Source organism: Cricetulus griseus, assembly GCF_003668045.3.
Source record: "Cricetulus griseus strain 17A/GY chromosome 1 unlocalized genomic scaffold, alternate assembly CriGri-PICRH-1.0 chr1_0, whole genome shotgun sequence".
NCBI lineage: Eukaryota > Metazoa > Chordata > Mammalia > Rodentia > Cricetidae > Cricetulus > Cricetulus griseus.
Window position 1 is genome coordinate 129,561,839 of NW_023276806.1, and position 25,243 is coordinate 129,587,081.

Below are 25,243 nucleotides of genomic sequence, written 5' to 3' on the forward strand. Positions count from 1 at the left end.
TAATGAGATAAAAATATTTTTATTTTATAAAACATGCTGTTTTAAGCAAATTTTTGTAAAAAATAAAACAAAACTCAAGAGAGAATGTATGGAAGACAGATACTCGTCAGCTGTCAGTGGGAATGAAGCCAATAGCTCAGCTTCCTCCACACTGGTCTGATTGGCCCATTAAGAATCCACATGCTGGTTCCCAGCCATCATCTCTCAAGCAGCAGGACGCTTGAGATGTCTAGATCTCTTGAAGTGCGACACTGCCCAGGATTTCGGTCCTCTAGCTGTCTGGGAACTGAGGGTTCTGATTCTAGGAGCTTTTTGTTTAGTTATCAATCACCCAGAATATGTATTAAGAATATCAATTGTTTTCCACCTGGGCCAATTTAGGCTTTGCTTCTGGCCCACTGTTTTGCAGAGGATAAAGAGGGAATCTGGCTTCTAGAACATTTGCAACAATTTTGCTGCTTTCCAGTTCTGTAAACAGCACCATCTGCAGGCCCTGAGCAGATCCAGTTCTGGACGTGGACAGGGTAAAGCCGACTGGAGAAGCCGTCTCTCAGGTCCTGTGTCACAGGAGTGAATGGCAAGGGCAGGTCAGAGTGCCAGTACTGAGGGGAAGACAGCTGTATCTGTCACGAGACACAATGAGTGAAACAAGGGTGAATAGAGAAAGCAATGGAAGCACTTCCTATGATGTAAGCGTGGGAAAAGGGAGGGCCTGGCATGGATTCTCCTCAGTCATTCTAGGATTGGGCAAGTGGCTTCAGACCAGTGGGTAACTTAAAAAATAAAGTCCATCTCACTTACTGTTAGGACAACTGAGTGATCTGTAAACTGTCGGTGCCTCCTTCATGAGTAGAAGGCAGGAGTACCATTACCATTAAGGTGGGGTTGTACAGTCTGTACATACCATCAAAACCTACCCAACCCAGTCCCCTTGTCTCAACCCAGCCTTACTCTTGGGACTTGTCTGGCTTTCAGGCTCAGGCACCTTCCAGTCCATCTTTCGGCCCTTCTCATAAAGACCCTTGAGCACCTTGTGGAAGGACTCAGGCTCAGTCCCATTCTTGCTCAGTTCCAGGTACTTTCGGTACAGTTGAAGGGCTGTGCGGGCGTCCTCAATACTGTCATGGGTCTCACCTTGAATCTTCAGGTCTGGTGTAAATACCATTATTAAGGATTTCACATAGGAGGGACCCCATTTGTGTCCTGACTCCTAAAGAACTCCTCTACATGTTCCTCTACTCCCATGCAGACTCCCAGTCTCCCAGAAAGCATCTTTTAAAAAAAAAATTGGAATGTTTGCCTGCATGTATTTATGTGCTCTATGGACGTGCAGGTATACATGGACGTCAGAAGAGGGCATCAGATCCCCTGGAACTGGAGTTATAGATGGCTCTGAGCTGCCACATGGGTACTGGGAACTGAACCTGGGTCCTCTGCAAGAGCATCAGGTGCCTTTTAACACTGAGCCAAATCTTCAGTCCCAGAAAACTTTTTAAGTTACTGGCAGTGACTAATGGAAACCATTAGCAGAAAAGACATTATAATTCTAAGCTGAGAAATTACTGTTTATTCCAAATGTCTCCTGTTTCTGTTGCAGTTTTTGTTTCTGGTTTGTTGTTGTTTTAAGACAGTGTCTCCATGGCCTAGGCTGGCTTCAAACTTAAGAGCTGAAAGCATTAGTCTCCTTACACTTTCTCCTTTTTTTTTTTTTTTTTTGAATAAGGTCTTATTTAGCCCAGACTAGTCTTGAACTCATTATGTAGCTGAGACCAACCTTGAACTTCTGCTTCTTCTGTGTCTACCTTTCCGAGTTATGGCTACAGGCAGGTATGTGCCACCATGTCCAATTTCATGTGGTACTGGGTCTGAACACAGGGCTTTGTACATGCTAGGCAGGCACTCTACCAGCTGAGCTACACACTTGTCACCAGTGTCTTCTACTCCTAATTGGTACAACAGGGCAGAGCAACTCACCTAGAAAGTACCAAGCAAGAAACCGCAGGGAGATCATTCGTTTCCGGGGCATGTGGAACAGGTAGACCGTGTCAAGAACTTGGTCCTTGGGCACCTGGCAGGGATCAAAAGAACAGAAGACAAGATAGGTGACCTGTACTCCCCCATTCCCTGAATACAAAACATACACTGAGAAGCCCGCCCTCAAAAGTAACTGCTAGGCCATCAAGATGGCCCAGCAAGGAAAGGCACTGCCACCAAGTGACAGCCTGGGTTCAGTCTCCAGGACTGACAAGATGGAAGGAGAGAATGGACTTCCACAAGTTGTCCTCTGACCTCTACTCATGCAACACGGTACTCTCAGGCGGTATGAGTGTACACACACACACTGATTAGATAAAAGTAATTTTGGCCAGGCGTTGGTGGCGCATGCCTTTAATCCCAGCACTTGGGAGGCAGAGGCAGGCAGATCTCTGTGAGTTCGAGGCCAGCCTGATCTCCAGAGCGAGTGCCAGGATAGGCTCCAAAGCTACACAGAGAAACCCTGTCTTGAAAAATAAATAAATAAATAAGGCTGTATATCAAAGAAGAAAAAAGTGCCAGGCACAGTGTGCTGCATGTCTTTAATCCTAACACTCAGGAGAAGGCAGTGGATTTCTGTCAGTTCAAAGCCAGTCTGTTCAACACAACTAGTTACAGGGCAGTCACAGCTACATAGTGAGACCCTGTATCGAAACAAACAAACAAAAATATTCCTAAATAAACCCTGGCCCGAACCATGAGGTTGATGACCCGGAAGTCCTTCTGCAGACCATGACCCACAAACTTGACTCCAATATCAATGAGAAAACGAAGCTTTAAGTAGGTAGACTTGAGAGTTGTGAGGTGCTTGGAGGAAATTTTGGCATCAAGGTCTCCTGGCTTTATCCCCGAGTACTGAGTCAAGTAATCTACTACCTAGGGACAGAGAGAAAGACAAATCACTGGGGCATGAGAACGTGCAGTCACTCCTACCACTCTCCCCAGGGTTCTCAGGCACTCTGTGCAAGCACAGGGTTGACTTTGGTGTCCCCGTCATGTCCTAATACCTGCTCCTGAGTAGAGATGTAGTCATCAATGAAGGGAATACCCTCATTAGGCCCTTGACCCCGAACACAGGTGATCCTTGCTACTGACATCTGGCTTGGTTTAATGGTAGACTTGGTACCATCACTTCGTAACTCCGCTTCTTCCTATGTCACAAGAGTTAATATGGACACCAGAGAAATACTTAAAATTCCTGATATCCTCAGAGTTATGTTCCTATGCACCATCCTTTTGGTCATGGTTACCTCATTAAGAGTGACAAACTCGGCATCAAGGCCCACCAGGTCCCCAACCTGTGGCATCTCATTCAGCATCAGTGGAATAAAGGTAGTATGTGTTTTCCGCTGCTTTCGTGCCAGCGAGGCTTCTGCCAGCAGCACACTGGCCTCAATAGGGTTCTTGACTGGAAGGGAGAATGCAGAAAAGACTAGGACTAGGAAAATGATCAAGGGGAGAGACCTCAGGATGGTTGCTCAGAGGCCATTGGTCTATATTGTGATCTCTTGATAACTGAAGAAATTGGGTAAAAGGAGTGTATCTGGGTTGGCAGGATGGCTCAGCAGATAAAGACACTCATTGCCAAGTCTGTCAATATGAAGTTGATCCCCAGAACACACATGGAGGAAGGAAAGGACCTATTCCCACAAACTCCTCTGATGTCCATATTCATGCTGTGTGTGGTACATACACTAATGCGTGCGCACATACACACACACAAAGTAAATTAAAATGTAGTAAAAATTTTAAAGATAGCGGGGCGTTGATGGTGCACGCCTTTAATCCCAACACTCGGAGGCAGAGGCAGGCGGATCTCTGTGAGTTCGAGGCCAGCCTGGTCTACAGAGTGAGTTCCAGGACAGGCTCCAAAGCCACAGAGAGAAACCATGTCTCGGAAAACCAAAAAAAAAAAAAAAAAAATTAAAGATATTATATCATAGTCTGCTATAACACAGCAGATCAAATCAGAAAATTATCAAGAAGTAGACTGAGAAAAAGATAGAAATGGTGGAGAAGAAAGAGCAGGATTTTCACTTTGGACCTTAGCTTACAAAATCCAGAAAAACAAAGCTACAGAGAAACTACTGTTTAAAGGGACCAAGTTGGTACCCCAGAAGGAGCTTATCTCCTAAGAAGAGATGACCAGCCGGGCGTTAGTGGCGCACGCCTTTAATCCCAGTACTCGGGAGGCAGAGGCAGGCAGATCTTTGTGAGTTTGAGACCAGCCTGGTCTACAAGAGCTAGTTCCAGGACAGCCTCCAAAGCCACAGAGAAACACTGTCTTGAAAAACCAAAAAAAAAAAAAAAAAAAAAAAAAAAAGAAGAGATGACCATTGGAGGAGGAGTGGTGGAACTGGGGCCAGCTGGCAGGCACAGTGACTAAAGCACTTGCTTTGAAAGCCTGACAACCTGAGCAACCTGAGTTTGGTGTCTTGAATCCACATAACAAGGGGAGAACTGATGCTACAAAGTTGTCCCTTGGCCTCTGCACACACAATAACCATAAATAAACACAATTTAAAATGGCATTTGAAAAAAAGATATCCTATGGGGGCCATTCTCATCCAAACCACTACAAAAAGGGGTTAATGTTTAGAACCACCAAGGCATTGGTGGCGCACACCTTTAATCCCAGGACTCGGGAGGCAGAGGCAGGCGGATCTCTGTGAGTTCGAGGCCAGCCTGGTCTACAGAGTGAGTTCCAGGACAGCCTCCAAAGCTACAGAGAAACCGTGTCTCAAAAAACAAACAAAAAGTTTAGAATCAAAATGATTTTATAACCTAGGTCATTATAAAGCTTCCTCCTTTCTTCCTACTCCACCTTCAGAATTTCCAGCTTCAAAGTTATTTAATTTTGCTTTGTGGTTTTGAAATGGTTCTCCCTCTACAGCCCAGGCTGGCCTTGAACTGACTATGTAGTCCTGGACATCCTTAAACTCCTGTCAATCCTCCTGCCACAGCCTTTTGAGTGCAGGGATGACAATCGTGAATTAGCATCTCCAGCCAGCTTCTAAACTTAAGATCTGATCAGCAGGAATGTCTTTAGTATGCATGGAAGTACTAGCACCAGTTACCAATCCTCAATACTACAAAGATATCCCCCAGGTTTTCTCCTAAAGTCCAACTTAAATTGCCTAAGCCTTTGGGCCACTCGATGTCACTTACTGTTCAGGTTGTATCTGGAATTGAGATTCCTTTTGACGTAATACAGGATGGCAGGTACTTTCCAATTCATGTCAAACTGCACAGCTTCATACTAGAGGAGGTAAAACACAAGGGGCTGGAGAGGTAGCTCTGGGGTGGAGCACTTGCCTATTGTGCAAGGCTCTTGGTTTAATCCCTAGCATGGCCTCACTCTCTAAAAGAAGAAAGAATACTTGTGTCCCATCGAAGCAATGTGTTTTATTCCTTTCATCAACTCAAGACAGTGGCCAGTGGCCAGGGCCCAGGGCTGTTTTTTTTTGTTTGTTTTTGTTTTTTTAAACTCTCCTGATGCCATTTATTCCCAAGGCCTCTCTACTTCCATCACTAACCTTCCAAGCACTCCAAGAGGCCTGAGGATAAGGACATTAACAAAGATGGGTAAATAAAAGGGGTAATGGAGCTGTAACTACACCTGTAATCCCCACACTCTGAAGGCAAGGAAGGAGTACAGCGAATTCCACAACACCCTGATCACACAGCACCACCCTCTCTATATCTCTCCAGAAGAACCAGAGGGGGAACAGAAATCTTTGATTTACCTTATCAATAGGTTCAATAAGGAAGTCGTTGAAAAGGTACCACTGCTGGTGGGTCACGCCCTGTGAAATAAACAGGCACGCTGATGTCAAAGTCATGTCCCTGATCTACTAGCTAGGAGCTCAGGGACAAACCTGGGACTGCACTGCAGTCATCTCCTCTGGAATGTTCTCCCCTTGCCCATCTGACTCACCTCCTTGCGTTGGTGGTAGGTCTCGCCAACTTTGATGTGAGCCACCAAGCTGCCTCCTGTTCGTGAGTCCAGGATGTGTACCACAGTAGCCATCAGGTCATACACATAGACACCATGCTCCTCCTCTGCCCTGGCTGGACCCCACTGTGAGGGGGGCACCCAGGCTACTAAGCTAAGTTTAAGGAGTGGGGTTTGGGATGGGGGATGGGATAAAGGGCAGAGGGTAGGGAGTCTTGGGGATGGGGAACCAGGGTAGTTTATCTCCATCTTAGTCCATCTATGGCTTCCCAACACTAAACTGAGTTATTCTGGAAAACCCCACAACTGGAAGATAACACCTTTTTTCTTGTCCTCCACCCCCTAAGCTCCACCAACACCTTGCCCTGCTTTACTCCCTCCCTTCTCCCCATTTTTTCCAACAACCTGCATCTCATCCCCATCAGTCCAATTGCAAACGTCCAGCCCTTTGTTCTTGGTCATCTTCATTCGGATGGAAAAGGGAAGCCAGACATTCTTCATCTCCTCGATGGAGGAGCAATACAGCAAGCCCTCTGCACTCCGTGGCTCCTTCCTGTTAGCACAGAAGAACAATTAGAAATGTGTTCTGAGGATGTCTAGCCAGTGAGCAGAGGGACCACCACTTGAAATTCCACCACTTGAAATTCCACCACTTGAAAACTCTAAGATGGTACCTACCGGTCAGCCAAAGTAAACTCCTTGTTCTTAATTTCCCCACCATATTTCTTTACTGCTATTTTGAAGGCAACCTGAACACATAGGAAAAACATCAAGACTCCTAAGAACATAATCATATGGAGAAGTTAAAAAAAAAACTCACAAGTCCTGCTTCCAGCCTGGTGTTGGTGGCACACGCTTCTACTCCCAACACTCAGGAAGCAGAGGCAGCTGGATCTCTGAGTTTGAGGCCAGCCTGGCCTACAGAGTGAGTTCCAAGACAGGGATGGCCACAGAGAGAAACTCTGTCTCAAAAAAAAACCAAAAACCAAACAAACAAATCCCAATCATTACCTCAGCTTGTAGTCTCCAGAAATCAGCCTCTTTTGAGCTGTTCACTTCACAATTAATAACAAGAATATCTGGCAGATGTCGGATATTGCGGGTCTGAATCTGAGACCGAAACAAGAAATGACAGAGTCTACAGGAAAAGAAGCCTAGACAGGGTCGGTAAACCCGGAGTTCTCCCCACTCCCGGCAGATCCCTGAAGGTAATGCTAACAACACCCTCAGGCAGACCACAGAGGGAGAAGTCTTCCGAAAGGCCAGCAGGACACATTCTACTCACTGTGGGCTGGTACTTCTCACAGTTGTCACACCAGGCCTGTGTGTTCTGCTCCAGGCAGATACTTCGCTTCAGCACATGAGCAAAGTCATAGTTCTTCCCGGTTTTATCTGAGGAGAAACTGGACACTTCACTCCAGGCTCTCCCCTCTACCCATAGCCCCCCCACACACACACTCCCTGAGGTATTACAGGTATCTGAGGGAGCCTTCCCAACCCAGCTGCAGGGAATACCACAGATGCTACCCTCAGGGTAGGAGAGCGTGAACAGCAGAGTAGATGAGGCTCGCACAGTCTCACTGCCACATCGGCAGAGGCTGCAGTTCTCCATCTCACAGCTGAACAGCTGCCCGATGACGGAGTCCCCTGATGAACAGAAACTGCTGAGAGTGGAGAGGGCAACATATATACGGAGTGTTAGAAGACACTAAGTCCTGGGGGACTGGCTTTGGTGGCTTTATTCTTGTCCAGCTCCACACCTGCCTCCAGCACCCCGATAAGCCTGGGGTCCTTCCAGCTCCTGCATATCCTGATGTAGCTGTGTGAGGATGAAGCGGTTCCACCTCTGGATGAGCCTGGCCAGACTGCCCTTGCCTGAAGCCTCATCTGAATCTGCCAGGATGAGACCCAGTGCCGAGGCCTCAGGAATGGTGCGGAATGCTCGGAGGAAATTACTGCCCTGGAAGAGGTTGTTTTCTGTTTTATGCCATTTGCAGAGCAGTGCCCTTTCCAACTGTCTGCCTTCTGTGCCTTGCTTTTTCAGGTGTCCCAGGTCTTGGAGGACTCACCTGACAAGGATCACCTCGAGAGAGGTCCAGCATATGGAAGAGGAAGCCAAGCTCACATGCCAGGCAGAACTCTTTCTGGCAAAGATGGTTCTGGATCAGACAGCGAACAGGTTCCAAGAAATAGAGTACCTGGAGGAAAAGCAGGAGAGCTGGTGCAGGAGACTGGGGCGGGGGAAGGGGGGGCACTGGCTGGGGAGGAGAAGATGGGGGGAAGAGCAGGAGACTGGGAGGGGAGAATACGGGTGTGTTCTGTGAGCCACAGGACACAAAGCATGGCTCCACTGAAGCAAGGGAGCCCACAGGGGGGACTTGAAGGTATGGGGGGGGGGCACAGAGTAGATGAGGCCAGGGTACCAGATGGGGTCCACTGGGGAAACCTAGAAAGAGCAGAGTAGGGACTAAGGGGCAATGGGAATAAGAAAGACAGGAAGCATGTTCAAGCTCAAGAGGACCCAGCCTTTACCTGGATCATGCAGTTGCAGTAGGCATTGGGGATATGGGGCTCTAGCCCAGCAAACAGCGTCTTGTTGTAGTGTTTGAAGTCAAAGTCTTCCAGCCCTAGCTTGGAATATTTGATGGTTACCTAAGACAGTTATAGAGCAAGGCTTACAGATTAGACTCAGCCACCTTCCAAATGATACCCTTTCCCCACACATTCACATGACCCATGACTCAGGCTCCCCCAGCACCTTTCGGTATTTCTTAGAAACCATGTGGAGATGTGGTTCTTCTTCTCGCCCTATTGGTGACTCCGTGACTTGGCTGAAGTTGTCAAATTCACTGTCTGACTCCTTTAGTCGATAGGGAATCTAGAGTTTGTTTTTTTGTTTTGAAAAAAGAGGAACTCTGTAGGATGTCTTAAGCAGCTTTGGCTTCCCCTGTGCTTTTACCTTTCTGTTGTTGTTTTAATTTGTTTTGAGACAGGGTATCACTATGTAGCCCTGGTTGGACTGAAATTCAGTATGTAGACCAGGCTAGCTTAGAGCTCCTGCCTTTGCCTCTTAAGTGATGGAATTAAAGGCATGTCCTACCACACCTGACTCTGGTTATTTTATTTTATTTTTTTGCATTTTGTACAGTAAGATTTTATTTGAATAATATTTACAAAATAAATATTTTAATCACTACTGAAGTTATCCCTGTCTCGAAAAACCAAAAAGAAAAAAGGAAAGATAAGCTCTGGTACAGCTCATGGCATCCTTTTAGCATTTAGCAGCAAGATATGAATAATTTCTATATGGCTAATGTCTTAAGTTCAACCAAATAACCTTCCTAAGGGATAAAACCTCATCATCTGTCTTAGATATAATTCAACAAGCATAGTTCCTTGAATTTTGCAGACATACCCCAAACCTTTACTATCTAAAACCAAAACAATGACTAGTAAAAGGTGAGAGAACATAGGAGGCTCCGCCTTTGAACATACCTGATTGCGCAGCCTGGTGCGGGGATTGGGTGCATAGCCAATGAAGCCCACTTTCTTCATGGTCCGAAGAATCTCTGCATCCACAGGTGGTGCCCGCCTATAAGCCAGTATAGTTCTAGGGCTCGACAGGACATAATAGCCACATGCATTTCCCAACTCATGGGTTCAGAAGGGGGAAGAGCATTTAAGGCAGACAAAAATAACCATAACAGTGGACTAGTAACTGGGCTAACAGAAGCTTCTATTTCCCTGGGTCCCCTCCCTCCCTCTGGCCTGGTGGTGAGGTACAACCTGGGAGCAGGAGCAGAGTTGGCAGCAGGCCAGTCGGAGAGCAGTGTGTCAGTGGTGAGTGGGACAGGAATGAGGGAGAGAGGCAGCAGGTCCTGGCTCCAGTCCAGAGGAGGCAATGAGTCCACAAGACAGGGCAACGCGAATTCAGTCTCACGGGAGTAGGGGTTGAAGGAAGGCTCGGGGGAATCAGTCCAGAGATGCACACAGCCCTCAGAGTCCCCAAAGGCCAGGGCCTGCTTGCTGGCTGACACATCAAAAGTCATCAGCAGCGGTCCCACAGGGTTCACATGAAAGATGTCGGCTGGGTTGGCCAGGCCTGTGGGTTCACAAAACTGGCACTGACCTAGCAGGGAAAAAGAAACAGACCAGTGAGCCCCGAAAAGTGAAAGGGGGAAAAATCCTTTTATACTTTTGTACCCTCTTCTCATATCAGGTGAGATGGACACCACAATCCATGCCTGTGGACAAAGAATGCCATCTCGTGTGTTCTCATAAGCCACAGAAACTTTACTCCCCAGCAAAGGACAATTCTCAAGTTATTTTATGTAGTTCTTTTTTTTTTCCTTTTTTCTTTCTTTTTTTTTTTTTCTTTTGGTTTTTTGAGACAGGGTTTCTCTGTGGCTTTGGAGGCTGTCCTGGAACTAGCTTTTGTAGACTAGGCTAGTCTCGAACTCACAGAGATCCTCCTTCCTCTGCCTCCTGAGTACTGGGACTAAAGACATACGCCACCCGGCTGTTCTTTTTTTTTTAAAAAAAAGAATTTTTTTTTCCCTCTAGGACAAGGTTTCTCTATGTAGCTCTGATTGTCCTGGAACTCGATCTGCAGACCTCAAAGATCAGCCTGTCTCTGCCTCCTGTGTGCTGGGATGAAAGGCATGTGTCATCATGCCCTAGGTAGATTTATTTCTTAATTATATATAATATATGTGTGTCTGTGTGAGGGATACACAAGAGTACAGGTGCCTGTAGGGCCCAGAGGAGAGCATCAGATCCACTGAAGCCTCCTAAAGAGCAGTACATTTTCTTAGTCTCCATCTTTTTTGTTTTTTTTATTTACTTTTTGGTGGTACAGGAGACTGAAGTCAGGGACTAGCACCTTGTGGGCAATCATTCTGTTACTTAGCTACAGCCTCAGCCTACCCTGTTTTTCTTTTTCAAGACAGGGTATTACTATGTTGCCCAGGTAGGCCTTGATTTGTTCTTTATCCCAGGCATGGGCTGAATTCACATGTATTGAACATAAGTGAGACCCTGGGAGCCTGGTGGACTGTTATTTCTATCCTCAACAAAAAGGTATATGGGTTACTCCTTCTGGGATACCTCTCTGCTCACTGACCTGCCCTACCCAATGCTGACCCCTTTCATACCTGACTGGGAGATGATAGCAAGACGGGAAGTGTATGTTGGAATGAAACGCAAGAAGGCAGGATCCACGTGTACTTGAAGTGGCGTGATGGCACGCATCATACGTAAGTCATACACCTTGAGGAAACGGTCACAGGCCAGGCCAGTGAGGCGGCTAGAGAAGCCACAGGCAGCCAGCAGGTTGCCATGAACATCAAAATCTGACAGACTCCCTGAGAAGGCATCGAATTCATGCTCCACTTTAAAACTTCGGAGGTCTCGAAGGGAAATCTGAAGAAGAGAAAAACTGTTACCTGACACCTCTGTAATAGGGAAGAGACTCTGCCACCTAATTAATCCTGCAAAAGCCTTGCCAAAAGGTTCTAGGATACTGACAGAGCAAAGAAAGGCAGAAAAAAGAGCCAAGAGATAGAAGGGATGCCCTGAAGAATTCCTTTATCCTTTTGCCTCCAAGGCACCTACAGCAGAAAATGTCAGGATCCAAGATAATCTCATACATACACACTAAAGCGGGACCACGTCACCACTCACTTCCCTCATCTTGAATGCAGACAGGGAAAGCAGACCCCACCTAGTATCTAATGAAACAGGGCCTGTGATGGAGGAGACATGGGGTCCACTTACCTTGCCAGATGTGTGGCCGCAGAAGAAGAAGCGATTTGTCTGTCTCATGATGGTGACTCCGGGTATCTCCACTGCATACTGGAGAGAGAGAGAAAGAGAGAGAGAGAGAGAGAGAGAGAGAGAGAGAGAGAGAGAGAGAGAGAGAAAGAGAGAGAGAGAGAAGCAAAAGAAACCAGTGAGATGACTTTCCTCACAGACTAAGGAACAGAGAAGTCACATATCTCAACACATTTCTGGCGCAAGCACACCCTTGCCATAACCTCGGGTCCCACATGGGGTTTTCCTGGGCTCAACCCAGGTTCATTCAAACCTTTTGGGTCTCCTGGACAGTGTTCAGGTCAATCTCCAGTACGTGGTTCTGCAGCCCGCCGATGAGCAGAGTGCTGTTGTCAGTCAGCAGGAGACTGTGCATATCTTCACACTCATCCAGCCTGTGTGAAAAGAAGGGCCAACAGGCCAGCGGCTCACCAGCTGCCAATCCTATCTTCCTGTAATCAGTTCCCTCTTTCCCAGCTGAGATGAAAAGCCACTTACAAATAGTCAAATATAATGAGCCCCCCACGGGCCATGTACTTGAGGTTGTTCTTGGTGAGGAAAAGGATGCCATTCTCCAGGCTCTGGATTTGCCGGATGTCATCACTGCCATTGACCTGAAAGGATGAGTAGCGCTCCAAGGCTGGACCAAAAAATGAGGTGGCATGGCCCTAGACAGGAAGAAAGCAACAGACACCTGAGTGGAGCGGCAGGATCATCCTAGACACATGGCAAGGACAGCATTCCCCAGATCTCTTTTCTCACCAATCCTTTCTGTCTAGGGGAAACTGAGGCATAAGGCCAGGAACCAGCAATCCTAGTGATAAAAGCAATGATGGTACCTTACATTAATGCACCACAAGTTATTCTTTAAAGATGTTTTTATTACGTGTGTGAGTATGTGTGTGTATGTGTTTGTGTGTGTGCACGCGTATCCCAGAGAAACTGGGAGAGGGCACAGGATTCCCTGGAGCTGAAGTTACCAGACAACTGTAACTTCCATGTGGGTGCTGGAACTTGAACCCAGATCCTGTGGAAGAGGACAAGTGGTCTTAACTATTCCTCCAGGCCCAAATTGTTTTGTTTACCCAGCATAAAACACTTATATAAACCCTCATTTTATTCTCACGATGACCCTGAATAGGTAATACTTTAGTTAGAGATTTGTTTCTTCAGAAGGCCAGGGACATGAGCGGACCCTCCACTGGCCACTTGTTCCATAGTCAAGTGTTTTGTGGGGGAGGTAGTTTTGTCTTTTTAACAGGATCTCATACAGTCCAGGTTGGAAGACCTCTAAGTTACATTGATCCTCCTGCCTAAGCCTCCTGAGTGCTGAGGTAAGAACTGGCTTCATATAGAAATCTTTTTGTTGTTGCTTTTTGAGACAGGATCTCTGTATGGAACTTTGGCTGTCTTGGAACTTGCTATATAGACCATGTTGGCTTCAAATTCAGAGACCCTGCCGCCTCTAGAGTCCTAGTTTGGTGAAGTCTTAATCTCTACCAGTGTATGAGAAATTCACACTTAGTCAACAACAGTCACTGGCCAGAAAGCAAGAATGTAAAACCGCACCTCCCCTGCTCTTGGTCCCATCATTCACTCCTGATTTTTCTCTGACTCCTTATGTGTGCCCCTTCTTTGCTGCTGGTTGTTAGAGACAGGGTCTTACTATGCAGCCCTGGGTGTCCCACTGCTGTCTCCCAAGCAGAATAGAAGGCTATTCTATTCCACTACACCAGCTTCCCCTTCCTTTGACTACCTGAAGTGTAGACCTTCTCATTTTGTCTTCCTGGGTACTCTCATTTGCTCTCGAGAGGTTTTTACTTTAGTTATATTTCTGCCTGAGTTTTGTTTTATTCAATACTAGGAATCAAACCTAAGGGCTCACACATGCTAGGCAAGTCCTTGGCTACAATACACCCCCAACCTTTTTTTACTTTGAGATAGGTTCTTGCTACATAATACTTGCGGGCCTGGGCCTTACAGCCGTCTGCCTTGGTTTCTCAAGTGCTGAGATTACAGGCAATTGACTACCTTCAATCACATTTCAATTCTCTCCTCCCTCCCTCCCTCTCTCTTCCTTTTTGGTTTATCAAGGCAGCCCTGGCTGTCCTGGAACTTGCTTTGTAGACCAGGATGGCCTCAAACTCACAGAGATCTGCCTACATCTGCCTTCCGAGTGCTGGGATTAAAGACAGGTGCCACCATTCCTTGTCTTGATTCATGAACTGTTGTGGCTTTTTTTTTTTTTTTTTTTTTTAACTGCTTATCCCAAACCTAAGCCTTACAACCAAGTTCTTGTACCTAGCAGTTGGCTTACTAACTAGTTTGAGAAATCATGGTGAGGTCAAACACTGGAAAAGCCCAACTTTCTCATGTCTGCGACATAGGAAGTGTGTGTGTGTGTGTGTGTGTGTGTGTGTGTGTGTGTGATGAGGGGTTACTAAGGTTTGATCGCAAGGCCTTTTGTATTCCAGGCCAAGTGCTATCACTGATTTACATCCCCAACTCACTTGTGTGCTCTCCGTCCTGCTAAAGAGGGAACACAGATTGAATAAGTGCCTGCCTTTTTTCAGCTTCCAGCCATACATACACATACACACATGTATGTGTGTGTATATATACACACACACACACACACACACTACATACAAAATTTTAAGTTCAAAGCTAGGCATGTAGTTCATGCCTAGACTCCCAGAACTCAGGAGGCAAAGTCAGGCATATCTGAGTTTCAGTCCAGTCTTGTCTACAAAGTGAGTACCAAGATGACCAGAGCTATTGGGTGGGTGGGTGGGGGAAGACAGGTATAATGGTAAATGTCTGTAGTTATAATCACAGCTGGGAGATATATTCTGGAGAGTCAAGGTCATTCTTGGCTATAAATCCAGTTTAAAGACCTCCTGGGATATCTTGTCTCAGGCCAGGTGTTAGTGGCACACACCTTTAATCCCAGCACTCGCTCGGGGAGGCAGAGGCAGAGGCAGGCAGATCTCTGTGAGTTAGAGGCCAGCCTGGTCTACAGAGTGAGTTCCAGGACAGGGACAGCCAGGGCTACACAGAGAAACTCTGTCTCAAAAAAAAAAAAAAAAAGAAAGAAAGAAAGAGAGACCTTGACTCAAAACAAACAAAAGAAAAATTATTTAGTACACTGAAAAGATAAAGATGGCAAGCAACAGAGCTGCCTAGTCGGCCTAGTACATCTTAAGAAGTTGTAGCCCTGCATGCTATACTCACCACTCTATATAAGATCACAGTAATCTACACTAAGGCAGCTTTCCTGTCTCCTTCACTCCATCTATTTTTTAGACAGAGTCTCATGGAGCTCAGTCTGGCTTCAAACTTAATGAAGCTGCTAAAGATGACCTTGAACTCCTCATCTTCCTGTTTCCTACCAGTACTAGGACTACAGGTTTATAACACCACACTCCATACACACACCGATTTTACAAGACTCAGTTCAGCTGTACCCTTCACCCTGGTGACCCTTTCTGACCCCTCTCCATGCCAGCACTCATACTTTTACACTGATATTTAAGGCTAGGAGATCACTGGTCACTATACTGTGTCCATGAGGGCAGGAACTCAGTTTCATTGGTGGTGGTTACTATAGCAGTCCACGCTGGCCTAGAACTTGCCATCCTCCTGACTCAGGGAGTAAACAACCACACCTGTCCACTGACTGTGTTGTATTCTGTTTTATCCCTTGTGCCTAGTACAGGCAGTAGATATGTCTTACTGAACTGAATACACCAGTGGGGAAAAAACATTTCTCCTAAAGGAAAAACAATTCACACCTCATGAAATAGTAAATAAGTATACCAAGGTCTGACAGAAACCATTTGGCTTCATGACATATATAAATATACACTTAAATTAACACTGATAATTGCTGAGACTAAAATCAAGGGAAGACGAAATGATTATGGTAGGTTCCATTCTACAATTATAAGCCAGGTGTGGTGCATGCCTGAAATATCAGCACTTTGAGGCTGAGAAAAGGCTGCCCCTAGTTCAAAGACACCCTGGACCATATAGTAAGTCCCAGATCAGAAAGTGCTACATAGTAAGTAAGACCCTGTTTCAAACCCCCACCCTGCTCCTAATTCTAAACTGGATAAAAAAACTAAAGATTAGATATGGATGACTATATACTAAGTCGTGGGTAAAGGTACTCAAAACACGGGACTGGGCTGGGTTTAGTGACACCACCTATAGCCTCACACCCTGGAGAAGGTAGGATTGTAAATTTGAGGCCAGCCTAGGATACACAGCACAACCCTGTCTTGAAAGCAAAACAGGAAGGGCATGTAGCTCAGTGGGCAGAGTTCTTGCTGACTGCGCACGAAGCACTGGGTATTGTCGCCAGAACCACATGAAACAAGTATGGTTTTGGTGCTTATGAGCCCAGCACTCAGGGGAGAGAGGCAGGGGGATCAGAAATTCAAGCTCATCCTTGGTTATACATAAAGTCCAAGGTCATACTGGGATACATGAGCCCCTGTCTTAAAAAGATAAAATAAACAACAGCCAGAATCAGTGGCACATGCATATACTCAGCACTTGAGAGGTAAAAGCAGGAGGAGTGCTCTAAGTTCAAGTCAGCGTGTACTGTACAGAGAGATGCCCTCTCGAAACAAAACAAGCACGGGGCAAACTGGCAAAGTGGGATGCCTTATGAGACCAAATATATAATTAATCTCTAGAGCCTAGGTTTACCCAATTCTTTCTCCAATTCCTTCTTGTTTTAAGAGATGCAGCGAACTCTCATCATTGCGACTCAGTTTTGATTCCCTGCAAAGAGCAGTCCTTGTGCTAAGACCCGATAAATAAGAGATTTCTGACACACCCTTCCAGCCTTCAGAAAGGGGGTCTAGTTCTTACCCCATGGCTCCCCACCCACAGCATCTCCTCATGTAAGTCAAAGTGGGAGACGGACACAGGCACTCCCACTTCAGCAACCACGCTGTGCAATTCAGAGTAGACACCTTCCATTATGTGCACGGATTCCTGGACGGGGAGAGCCTCCAAGGCCACTCCCTCGGGGTCCAGCTCCACATTCTGTAGCAGACTTGGGTTCAGGTGTGCATCCAGGACTGGATCCAGGGTAGAATGCATAGCTGGGGAAAACTCGGCCAGTCCAGGATCCAGACCCTCAAAGTTCATGACGACGGTGGCCGGCGGTCAGACCTGAGTGACACCCTCCCTTGCCACGATTCCTACAGACAGACACCCGACCCAACCTTCAGCAGGGCAGCACCCGTGGGCCTACAATGGGCATCCTGGCCTGCAAGGCAAAGAGGCACCTCGGTCAGGGGCAGGTCTACATACTGGTAGTGTCTTCTACGTGGGCAGGACAATGAGGCAGGCAGAAGGGATGAAACAGGTGGGGGTGGGGGGAGCATGCAGAAAGGGGAGACACGGGCAGTGCTGTGGGGTGGGAAGAAGTGTGTCCTCTAAACTACATTCCCTACCATCCCACCAAACGAGCTACAACTCCTGACTTCCCTTTCTCATGGCCCACAAGGCGAAGGCAGAGGGTATCACAGGGACTGCAGTTTGGCAGAGAGGGCTAAGATGCTTGGTTTGTTTCCAAGAACTGGATGTTGAGGGCGAGGGGTTGGGGCAGTGGAGGGAGCAATACAAGTCAGTTTCCCAGAATCCTTTACAGTGGTTACCCAGCATTCTCCAGGGGAAGGGTAACAAGGACGGCCAGTTACCCACAAACGGGGCGGGGGCGGCGGGGGGGGAGTAATGGGAACTGATAGATAGCTACCCAGAATTCCTTGGGTGAGCCAGAGAAACCGGTTACCCAGAATTCTCCCCCAGCGCAGGGGACGGGAGGGGAAGGATTAGGGCAAAGGTCAGCCGTGTTCCTGGGATGTTTACGGGGAATGGGTCATTACCAAGATTTCTCCATGGCGGATATTTTGGAGCGCGTGGAATTCAAACGAGTAGGGGGGGAGAGAAAGCGCCGTCAGCTCCGCGGGAAATTCCAGTTTCCCTACCACTCCCCCGCGCCTCTAGCTCAACCTAACCCGGGAGAGACGGGGAAGGAGGATTGGCAGTCGTCGCCTCCAATCAGCAGGAGCCTGGGGCTCATCTCAGCCAATCAGAGGGAGCCAGGTAACCGGCGGCTCCAGAGGGGGCGTGTGACGCAGAGGTCCGTCAAAACAAGGTTACGGAATGCCGCCGGGGACAAACTGAGTCAGGAGCTGGCCTCTGCGGCGTTGTGAAAAGTAATCGCTTCGGTTCGAAGCCTTGTTAAACAAAGCGGACTTTAGACCGGGAAACCGAGCTTTTGCGCTCCCCGAATAGAAACTAGACCGAGGGGAGCCGGAGGCAAAGCACTGGGACTCGCCTGGTGGGTATTCCCGGCGCAGCCTGGTCGAGCCCTTCATCCCGCTGGTGCCTGTGACCCTGCGCCCCCGAAACTCGCTGGCATTTCCTATGACTTCTAGACATGGGAAAGAAAAAGGAAGCGGGAGCCTGACAGGAGGCTGGCCCAAGTGGCCACCTTTTCTGTATTTCTAAAGGCATCCATCTGAAATTCCCACCCATGTTTGTGTCGTCCCCAGAGGCCCCATGATTTTCCCAAGGAGCAAGACTCCCAGACTGCCAACTTCCCCTAGACCGTGGAGTTTGACATCGCCCCTCTCAGCTGAGACATACCCTGTCAACAGCGTGGGAGGATGTCACCCTGTCCAGCAGGTCCTGGACCTCAGCTAAGGACTTAAACTGCTTTGCAGTTGGCCCAGGATATGAGATGTCTCAGGACACTCAAGGTTCAGCTGACGCTATCTTGAGTTTTTGCTTGTTTGTTTGTTTGTTTGGTTTTTCAGGACAGGGTTTCTCTGTGTAGCAGCTCTGGCTGCCCTGGAGCTCGCTCTTTAGACCAGGCTGGCCTTGAACTCACAGAGACCCACCTGCCTCTGCCTTTCCAGTGCTGGGATTTAAGGCGAGTGCTTTCAAGATGGGACAGCAGGCAAGGTGTCTGCTACCAAGTGTGAGGACCTGAGTTCCATCCCTGGGGCCCACATGGTGGAAGGAAAAAAGTGACACCCAACAGTTGTCTTCACTCATATACTATGGCACACACACATAATAAATACATTTCTGCACACATAAGAAATAAGTTTAACTATCTTTAGTAAAGTCAGTTGCCAAAGCATCTATTTAGCACATGCAAGCACCTTGAAGGAACAAAGCCCTGAGCTGAACACCAGTATCTCAAAAAATCAAATTCCTCTGGGCTGAGACTATAGGTCAGTAGTTTAGCACTTGTCTAGCATACACACAAGAAACCCCAGGTTCAGCCGGGCGTTGGTGGTGCATGCCTTTAATCCCAGCACTCGGGAGGCAGAGGCAGGCAGATCTCTGTGAGTTCGAGACCAGCCTGGTCTACAAGAGCTAGTTCCAGGACAGCCTCCAAAGCCACAGAGAAACCCTGTCTCAAAAAAACAAAAAACAAAACAAAACAAAAAAACAAGCCCTAGGTTCAACAACAACAACAACAACAACACACACACACACACACACACACACACACACACACACACACACTGATACAACCATGTTTGTGCACTTTCTCTGATTTCTCTCTTAATAAAGCCAAGTAAGTAGAACTTCATGAAAGAGCCATGAGGTAGAGGCAGATAGATCAGGAGTTCAAGGCCTTCCTCTGCAGCATAGTGAATTCCAGGTCAGCCTGGACAACATGAGACTATCTAAAAACAAAACAAAATAATAAAGGGAGCAGGCAGGGGGCTGTGGGCACTCAGATATTCCATACTCCAAGGACTCTTACACCAAAATAAAAAACTCCTAACTCAAAGGACCTCTGCCTTCACAGGTACTAAGATTTAAGTTTTCACACACAATGCTAGATGTGAAGAGGCTTGAACAGTTCCTATATAGAAATCAATCTCTATATGGAGAACTCAGAATTCTCATAATTGAAAAGAGACCTCAAGGACCCATGGGAGTTAAGGAGCTTGAGATACATGGAATAAATAAGTTACCTTTTAGTTACCACACCCCACTCAATAAACTACTTTATGAATCAAGATACACTTCCACTTGAGCTCCTCCCAGTGTCCAGTGTTACTATGCAGTAATTTAAAATGTAGCTAAGCATGGCAGAGTGTGACTATAATCCCAGCAGTGGGCAGTGGAGCAGGAGGATCAAGAACTCAAGAATATTCTCAGCAGTCTGGACAAAAAGAAATGGTCTCAAAAACAGACAAGACTGGTGGTGGCAGCACACACCTTTAGTCCCAGAACTCCGGAGGCGGAGGCAGAGGCAGGCAGATCTCTGTGAGTTCAAGGCCAGCTTGGTCTACAGAGCGAGTTCCAGGACAGCCAGGGTTACACTGAGAAATCTTGTCTAGAAAAAAAAAAAAAAAACAAGCAGATAAAACAAAACAAAAAAACTCAGCTGCAGACTATGAGATGGGCCTGACTCAGGTCTATAACTCTTTCTACTAAAGGCTAATTTAGGAGAATCGAAATCTGAAGATCCAAACCAGGTGTAGCAGTGCTCACACCTTTATCCCTAAAGCAGGCAGAGTCAGGCAGATCTCTGAGTTTAAAGCCAGCCTGGTCTACAGTGAGGTCTAGGCCAACCAGGCTACACAGTAAGACTCTGTCTCAAAAAAGTAAAAACATTTGAAGACCTGTTACAGTATAGCGAGTTCAAGGTCAAACCACATACTTTAGTAAGACAGTTCTGGGATCTGATGAGTGACAGAGAACTTGCCTAACAAATGTGAGGCCATAGGTTCAGTCTTCAGAAACAAAGAATATGAAGCCCGATGGGAAGGATGACTCAGTGGGCAAAGGTGCCAACTGCTGAAACCTGACAACCTGAGCCCAAGTCCTGGAAACCACACAAAGGTGGAAGGAGAGAACTGACAATGTTGTCCTCTTATTCCACAGGCATACTGAGGCATACATGCACCCCACACACACACATAATTTAATCAATTTCTTAATTTCATGTACATTGGTGGTTTTTTTTTTTTGCCTGCATATATGTCTATGTGGGGGTGTCAGATCCCCTGGAACTAGAGTTGCAGTCAGGTGTGAGCTGCCATGTGAGTCCTGGGAATTGAACCCAGGGCCTCCAACATTTTATTTGTCGTTTTTTTTTTTTTTCCAAGACAGGGTTTCTCTGTGTAATAGTCCTGACTGTCCTAGAACTCACTTTGTAGATCAGGCTGGCTTGGAACTCACTGAGATCCACCTGCCTCTGCCTCCCAAGTGCTGGGATCAAAGGCGTGCGCCACCCCCTGCCCCACAAAGCCCAGTAATTTTTAAAAGTAGACTCTGAAGCCAAGTTGTTAGCACCACAGTGCTAGCCACTTTCTAGCTCAGTGATCTCCATTAAATCACATATCTGCACACCTCAGTCTTCCCCAGCTGTCAGATGTAGTATGTGATATAATAATACTACGTAGGATTTACTGTGGGACTTAGGTGAATGCACACAACGTGCTTAGAGCAGGTCCGTGTCATAAAGTGAGAGTTGACTGCACGTTAGCCATCGTTATTAGCCATCGTTTTTAACCACCTGCGGGGACTGCAACTAGACTTGGAGGCTGAGCATCCAGCTGGAAAGGCCTGTTTAGGAGTGTCTTCTGAATGTGATTTGCATAACGGTTGAGGGCCAGCTGATGTCAGGGCTTCTTGAAGTTCTAGGTCAGCGGTAGCAGTTCCAGCTGCAAGATAGCACCACAGTCTCCCCATCAACACCACTTCCTACTCAACTGCCAAAGCACCAGGAAGTGAAACGGCTGAAGCTCCATTGCCTCCAGCTCACCCCATCCACCTCATCCTACCTCCATTTCCTTACCTTTCTTCCCACCCTCCCTCCCCTATCTCTTAGGACTCTCAGGACCTTGACCAGAGGTAGCAAAAGTATAAGAGACACTACACAAAATGGAGTGCATTCCCCTCCCAATTCCCTTATTCCATTTCTACCCATCCTATGTAGACAAACCATTTTTCTCCCAAACTGAGCCAATCCTAAAGGTAGGTAGCCTGGTCACAGAATCCTAATAAAAATGTGTGCACCAGAAGTTTCTTTGGGCAGTTTAAAATAGTCCCAAAGGGTACTTAAAAGAGTCCTAAAGCACATTTGGAAGGATACAGAGATTATCATGGCCCCTGTGCAAGGATATGACATGCAAATCCATACAGCATTTTATATTAAGAAAAAAAATAGACTCCAGTCGGTGTCTTTAATCCCAGCACTCAGAAGGCGGAGGCAGGCCGATCTCTGAGGCCAGCCTAGTCTACAGAGTGAGTTCTGGAGACAGCTAGGACTACACCGAGAAACCCCTGTCTCGAAAAACAAAAAATCCTAAGGGAAGGGAGACCCCCCCATTGAGAACATGTACCTCAGAGGAAAATTTTAACTTGGGAAAGCTTTGAGAGCCTTCTGTGTGATCATCGACAGCCTCATTCTGACTTCCAAACTGTTTTGGGACCCTCCGCTGGGGTTGGGGCTGTCCCAGCTCCAGACCACCCTCTCCTCCCACGTCCAACCTCAGTCTCTCAGCTGCTTCCCTGGATGTTGCATCACGGAGGGTGATGAAACCAGCCATCAGTGGATTTTACCCGTGGATGCAATAGGCTGAAGGACAAGCAAGGGTCATTGCCTCTGTACTTTCAACTATCTATCTACACTTTTCTAGTTATGGGGTAGGAGCAGGGGGGCTGGGGTGTTTAAATTGGATTTCCGATCCCTGGTTATAGTGGTTCCCTGAAAAGCCATTACCTAAATCCCACAGAAATGAAGAATCAAGGGGTTCTTAGAGAGCATTATCACCCCCAAAGTACCCTTCCCACAGCGAGGGCTGACAGGGAGCAGTAATTTCTTACCCTGCCCTTACACAGCATCTCAGCTCACAAAGCACTTTCAGTTACTGTTGCCTCCAAAACCAGGACCTCCCCGTGAAAAGAACACCATTTTCCCACAGAGGAAAAGAAAAGCCTTGTCCTTACATAGAAGGTACCACACAGGAACCAAACTTCATTTCAAACTGAGCTCACCATGGGATCTGGAGATGAATGAATGCTGTTGTGGTTTTTCCTCAGGCAAGAGGAAGTGAGGAAATCAGAGTGGGATGAGGTAAGAACAAAGCCTTGAGAGGCCAAAAAAAAAATTCAGACAGATTACACAGGAAGGAACTGGAGATGGTATTAATTTAAATGTTCCCAACTTCCACGCCCCTTCTGCAGCCATCCCTGTTCCTGGAGAGCATGACACATGTATCCCATCCTAGGCCTCTAGCCACAGCATGCTCGCCACTCACTTCCCCTGGAACTGAAGAGGCATACCTGGGCTCTCCACAGAGGGAGATGATGCAGGGAGGGGAATCCCACCTGCTCTGAGTCACCTGCTAGTGTAAAGGGCGGGCCTTACAATGCAGGGGCCTTAAAAAGAAACAGCGAGCAACTCAAAGGGAAGAAAACAGGAAGCCGGTTAGAAACCAGACTTCAAGAGTCCACGAAGCCCGGTGCAGGTCACAGAGCCAGCAGGATCTGAGGAGCAGGCAACAAAATGCTGGACTGCAGAGCTGCGCTACTGCTGTGGCTGCTGCCCTGGACCGCCCAGGGCCTAGCAGTGCCCAGGAGCAGCAGCCCTGACTGGGCGCAGTGCCAACAGCTCTCTCGGAGTCTCTGCACACTGGCCTGGGATGCACACCCACCAGTAGGGCATATGGTAAGTGTCAGCTCCTGGAGCCATGCAGAAACCCCTCTGAGCCCTCTCAGTGTGTAGGTTTGTAAGCTGTGGCCCTGGCACTGGGTGGAAGGAATCTGGCGGGCTGAAGGTCATTACGGAATGAGAGAGAGGACAGAAGATGTGACTTCTGTGAGAGTCGATCCATTGGAATGCAAAATTACTGATCTCATCCTCCCTCATCCCCACTCCAGGATACACTAAGAGAAGAAGGAAATGAAGAGACTAGAAGCGATGTCCCCCATATCCAGTGTGGGGATGGTTGTGATCCACAAGGACTCAAGGACAACAGCCAGGTACCACCGAGATGACATTAGGGTATTTAGGGGAGGGGAGGCGGAATGAACTGGGCCCCATAACGACCGCTTAGCTATGCCTGAGACGGTAAAGAACCTCAGTGGGCTTGAAGCCAGCCTGAGCTACACATAGTAAGTTTAAGGCCAGAGCCTGAGCCAGTGAGGTGCTGTCTAACACAAAAAAGAAAAGAGCAAAGAGTGAGGCAGGAAGGACACTGGAAAGCGTATCCACATGCTTCCATTGCTTTCTTCTTTCCCTAGTTCTGCTTGCAAAGAATCCACCAAGGTCTGGTTTTTTATAAGCAACTGTTGGACTCAGACATCTTCACAGGGGAGCCTTCTCTACTCCCTGATGGTCCCGTGGGCCAGCTTCACACCTCCCTACTGGGCCTCAGCCAACTCCTGCAGGTATGAACCTGAGATCTGGAGGAAGGGGCTAGCCAGTGTCTGAGATGGAAGTCAGGAGCTTAGTATTAGAATCCTTTCTGATTGTGTCTTGTGTCCTTCTAGCCAGAGGACCACCAGTGGGAGAACCAACAGATGCCTAGCCTGAGTCCCAGTCAGCAGTGGCAGCGTCCCCTTCTGCGTTCCAAGATCCTCCGAAGCCTCCAAGCCTTTGTGGCAATAGCTGCCCGGGTCTTTGCTCACGGAGCAGCCACCCTGACTGAGCCCTTAATGCCAACAGCTTAAGTATGGCACCCAGGTTCCCATGGCTCAGCAATGATAGGATCGATCTACCGACCCAGGCATCAGGGGCCAATTAGTACTTTCTGTTGTTTGTTTTGTTTGAAAAGCAAGGACAGTTTTATTAAAAAAAAAACAAATAAACAAACAAACAAACAAAAAAAAAAAACCCAGAGCAGGTAGCTCCCTAGAGGAAGGAGATGGAGATGAGGAGTAAAGTCATGCCCTTTGCCATGGAAGCTTGCAAGCAACCACATGGTAGAAGGGGCAGGATGGGGGAGCGCTTTGGGGAAATAGTGTGAAAGCCCAGAGCATCGGAAAAACCGAGCCCAGGCTTTAGCCAGTATCTGTAAGAAAAGGAAGAAAAAGGGAAAGTTACATTTTCCTTAGTAGCTGGGAGAAATGCGCAGGCTCAAGGTGCCACAGATGAAGCTCTGTAATCGCCTGCTGAGTCCCTGAGAACTAACAAATGGTCAATATGGACCCACGGTGATGCTTAACCTGTGACAAGCTGCATATTTATTAACCGGGAAGGGGTATTTTAGTATTATTTATCCTTGTAACAGCAGTTTAGAGGATTGTTATTTATTATATTTATGAGGAATTATGTATTTTTTCCAATAAAGACTTATTTATTTGGCTCTCTGAGTCTAGTTTCTAAGCATAGTTGGGAAAGGAAACAGATGAGAAGTGAAACAGCTCAGTAATAATGGAAGCTAT

At 47.2% G+C, this 25,243-nt stretch overlaps 2 protein-coding genes across 18 annotated transcripts; one reads left to right on the plus strand and one right to left on the minus strand.

The window, feature by feature from the left end:
- Positions 1-22,872, minus strand: Pan2 (poly(A) specific ribonuclease subunit PAN2). Of its 16 annotated transcripts, XM_035450420.1 has the most exons (26): positions 17,704-17,840; positions 16,682-17,084; positions 12,299-12,468; positions 12,075-12,195; positions 11,765-11,842; positions 11,143-11,410; positions 9,776-10,118; positions 9,485-9,599; positions 8,748-8,867; positions 8,522-8,641; positions 8,059-8,187; positions 7,750-7,949; positions 7,505-7,653; positions 7,275-7,381; positions 7,001-7,099; positions 6,668-6,738; positions 6,395-6,542; positions 5,972-6,115; positions 5,781-5,840; positions 5,203-5,293; positions 3,285-3,442; positions 3,042-3,185; positions 2,731-2,910; positions 1,975-2,068; positions 952-1,149; positions 1-623 (listed from the first exon to the last, which is right to left on the minus strand). In XM_035450420.1, the coding sequence occupies exons 2-26, from the start codon at positions 16,961-16,963 to the stop codon at positions 589-591; spliced, it is 3,624 nt and encodes a 1,207-aa protein (XP_035306311.1). In that variant the 5' UTR covers positions 16,964-17,084; positions 17,704-17,840; the 3' UTR covers positions 1-588. The 16 variants fall into 16 exon arrangements, with proteins under 16 accessions (XP_035306311.1, XP_035306319.1, XP_035306318.1 ...); XM_035450428.1 differs by lacking the exon at positions 952-1,149; XM_035450427.1 differs by lacking the exon at positions 17,704-17,840 and having other exon boundaries at positions 7,517-7,650; positions 9,485-9,581; positions 16,682-16,963.
- On the plus strand, positions 22,576-25,164 carry Il23a (interleukin 23 subunit alpha). Of its 2 annotated transcripts, XM_035450432.1 has the most exons (5): positions 22,576-22,931; positions 23,042-23,525; positions 23,738-23,839; positions 24,101-24,247; positions 24,350-25,164. In XM_035450432.1, exons 2-5 carry the CDS (start codon positions 23,364-23,366, stop codon positions 24,527-24,529), a joined length of 591 nt encoding a protein of 196 aa, XP_035306323.1. In that variant the 5' UTR covers positions 22,576-22,931; positions 23,042-23,363; the 3' UTR covers positions 24,530-25,164. The 2 variants fall into 2 exon arrangements, with proteins under 2 accessions (XP_035306323.1, XP_027248554.1); XM_027392753.2 differs by lacking the exon at positions 22,576-22,931 and having other exon boundaries at positions 22,981-23,525.
- Positions 25,165-25,243: the final 79 nt, after the last annotated feature.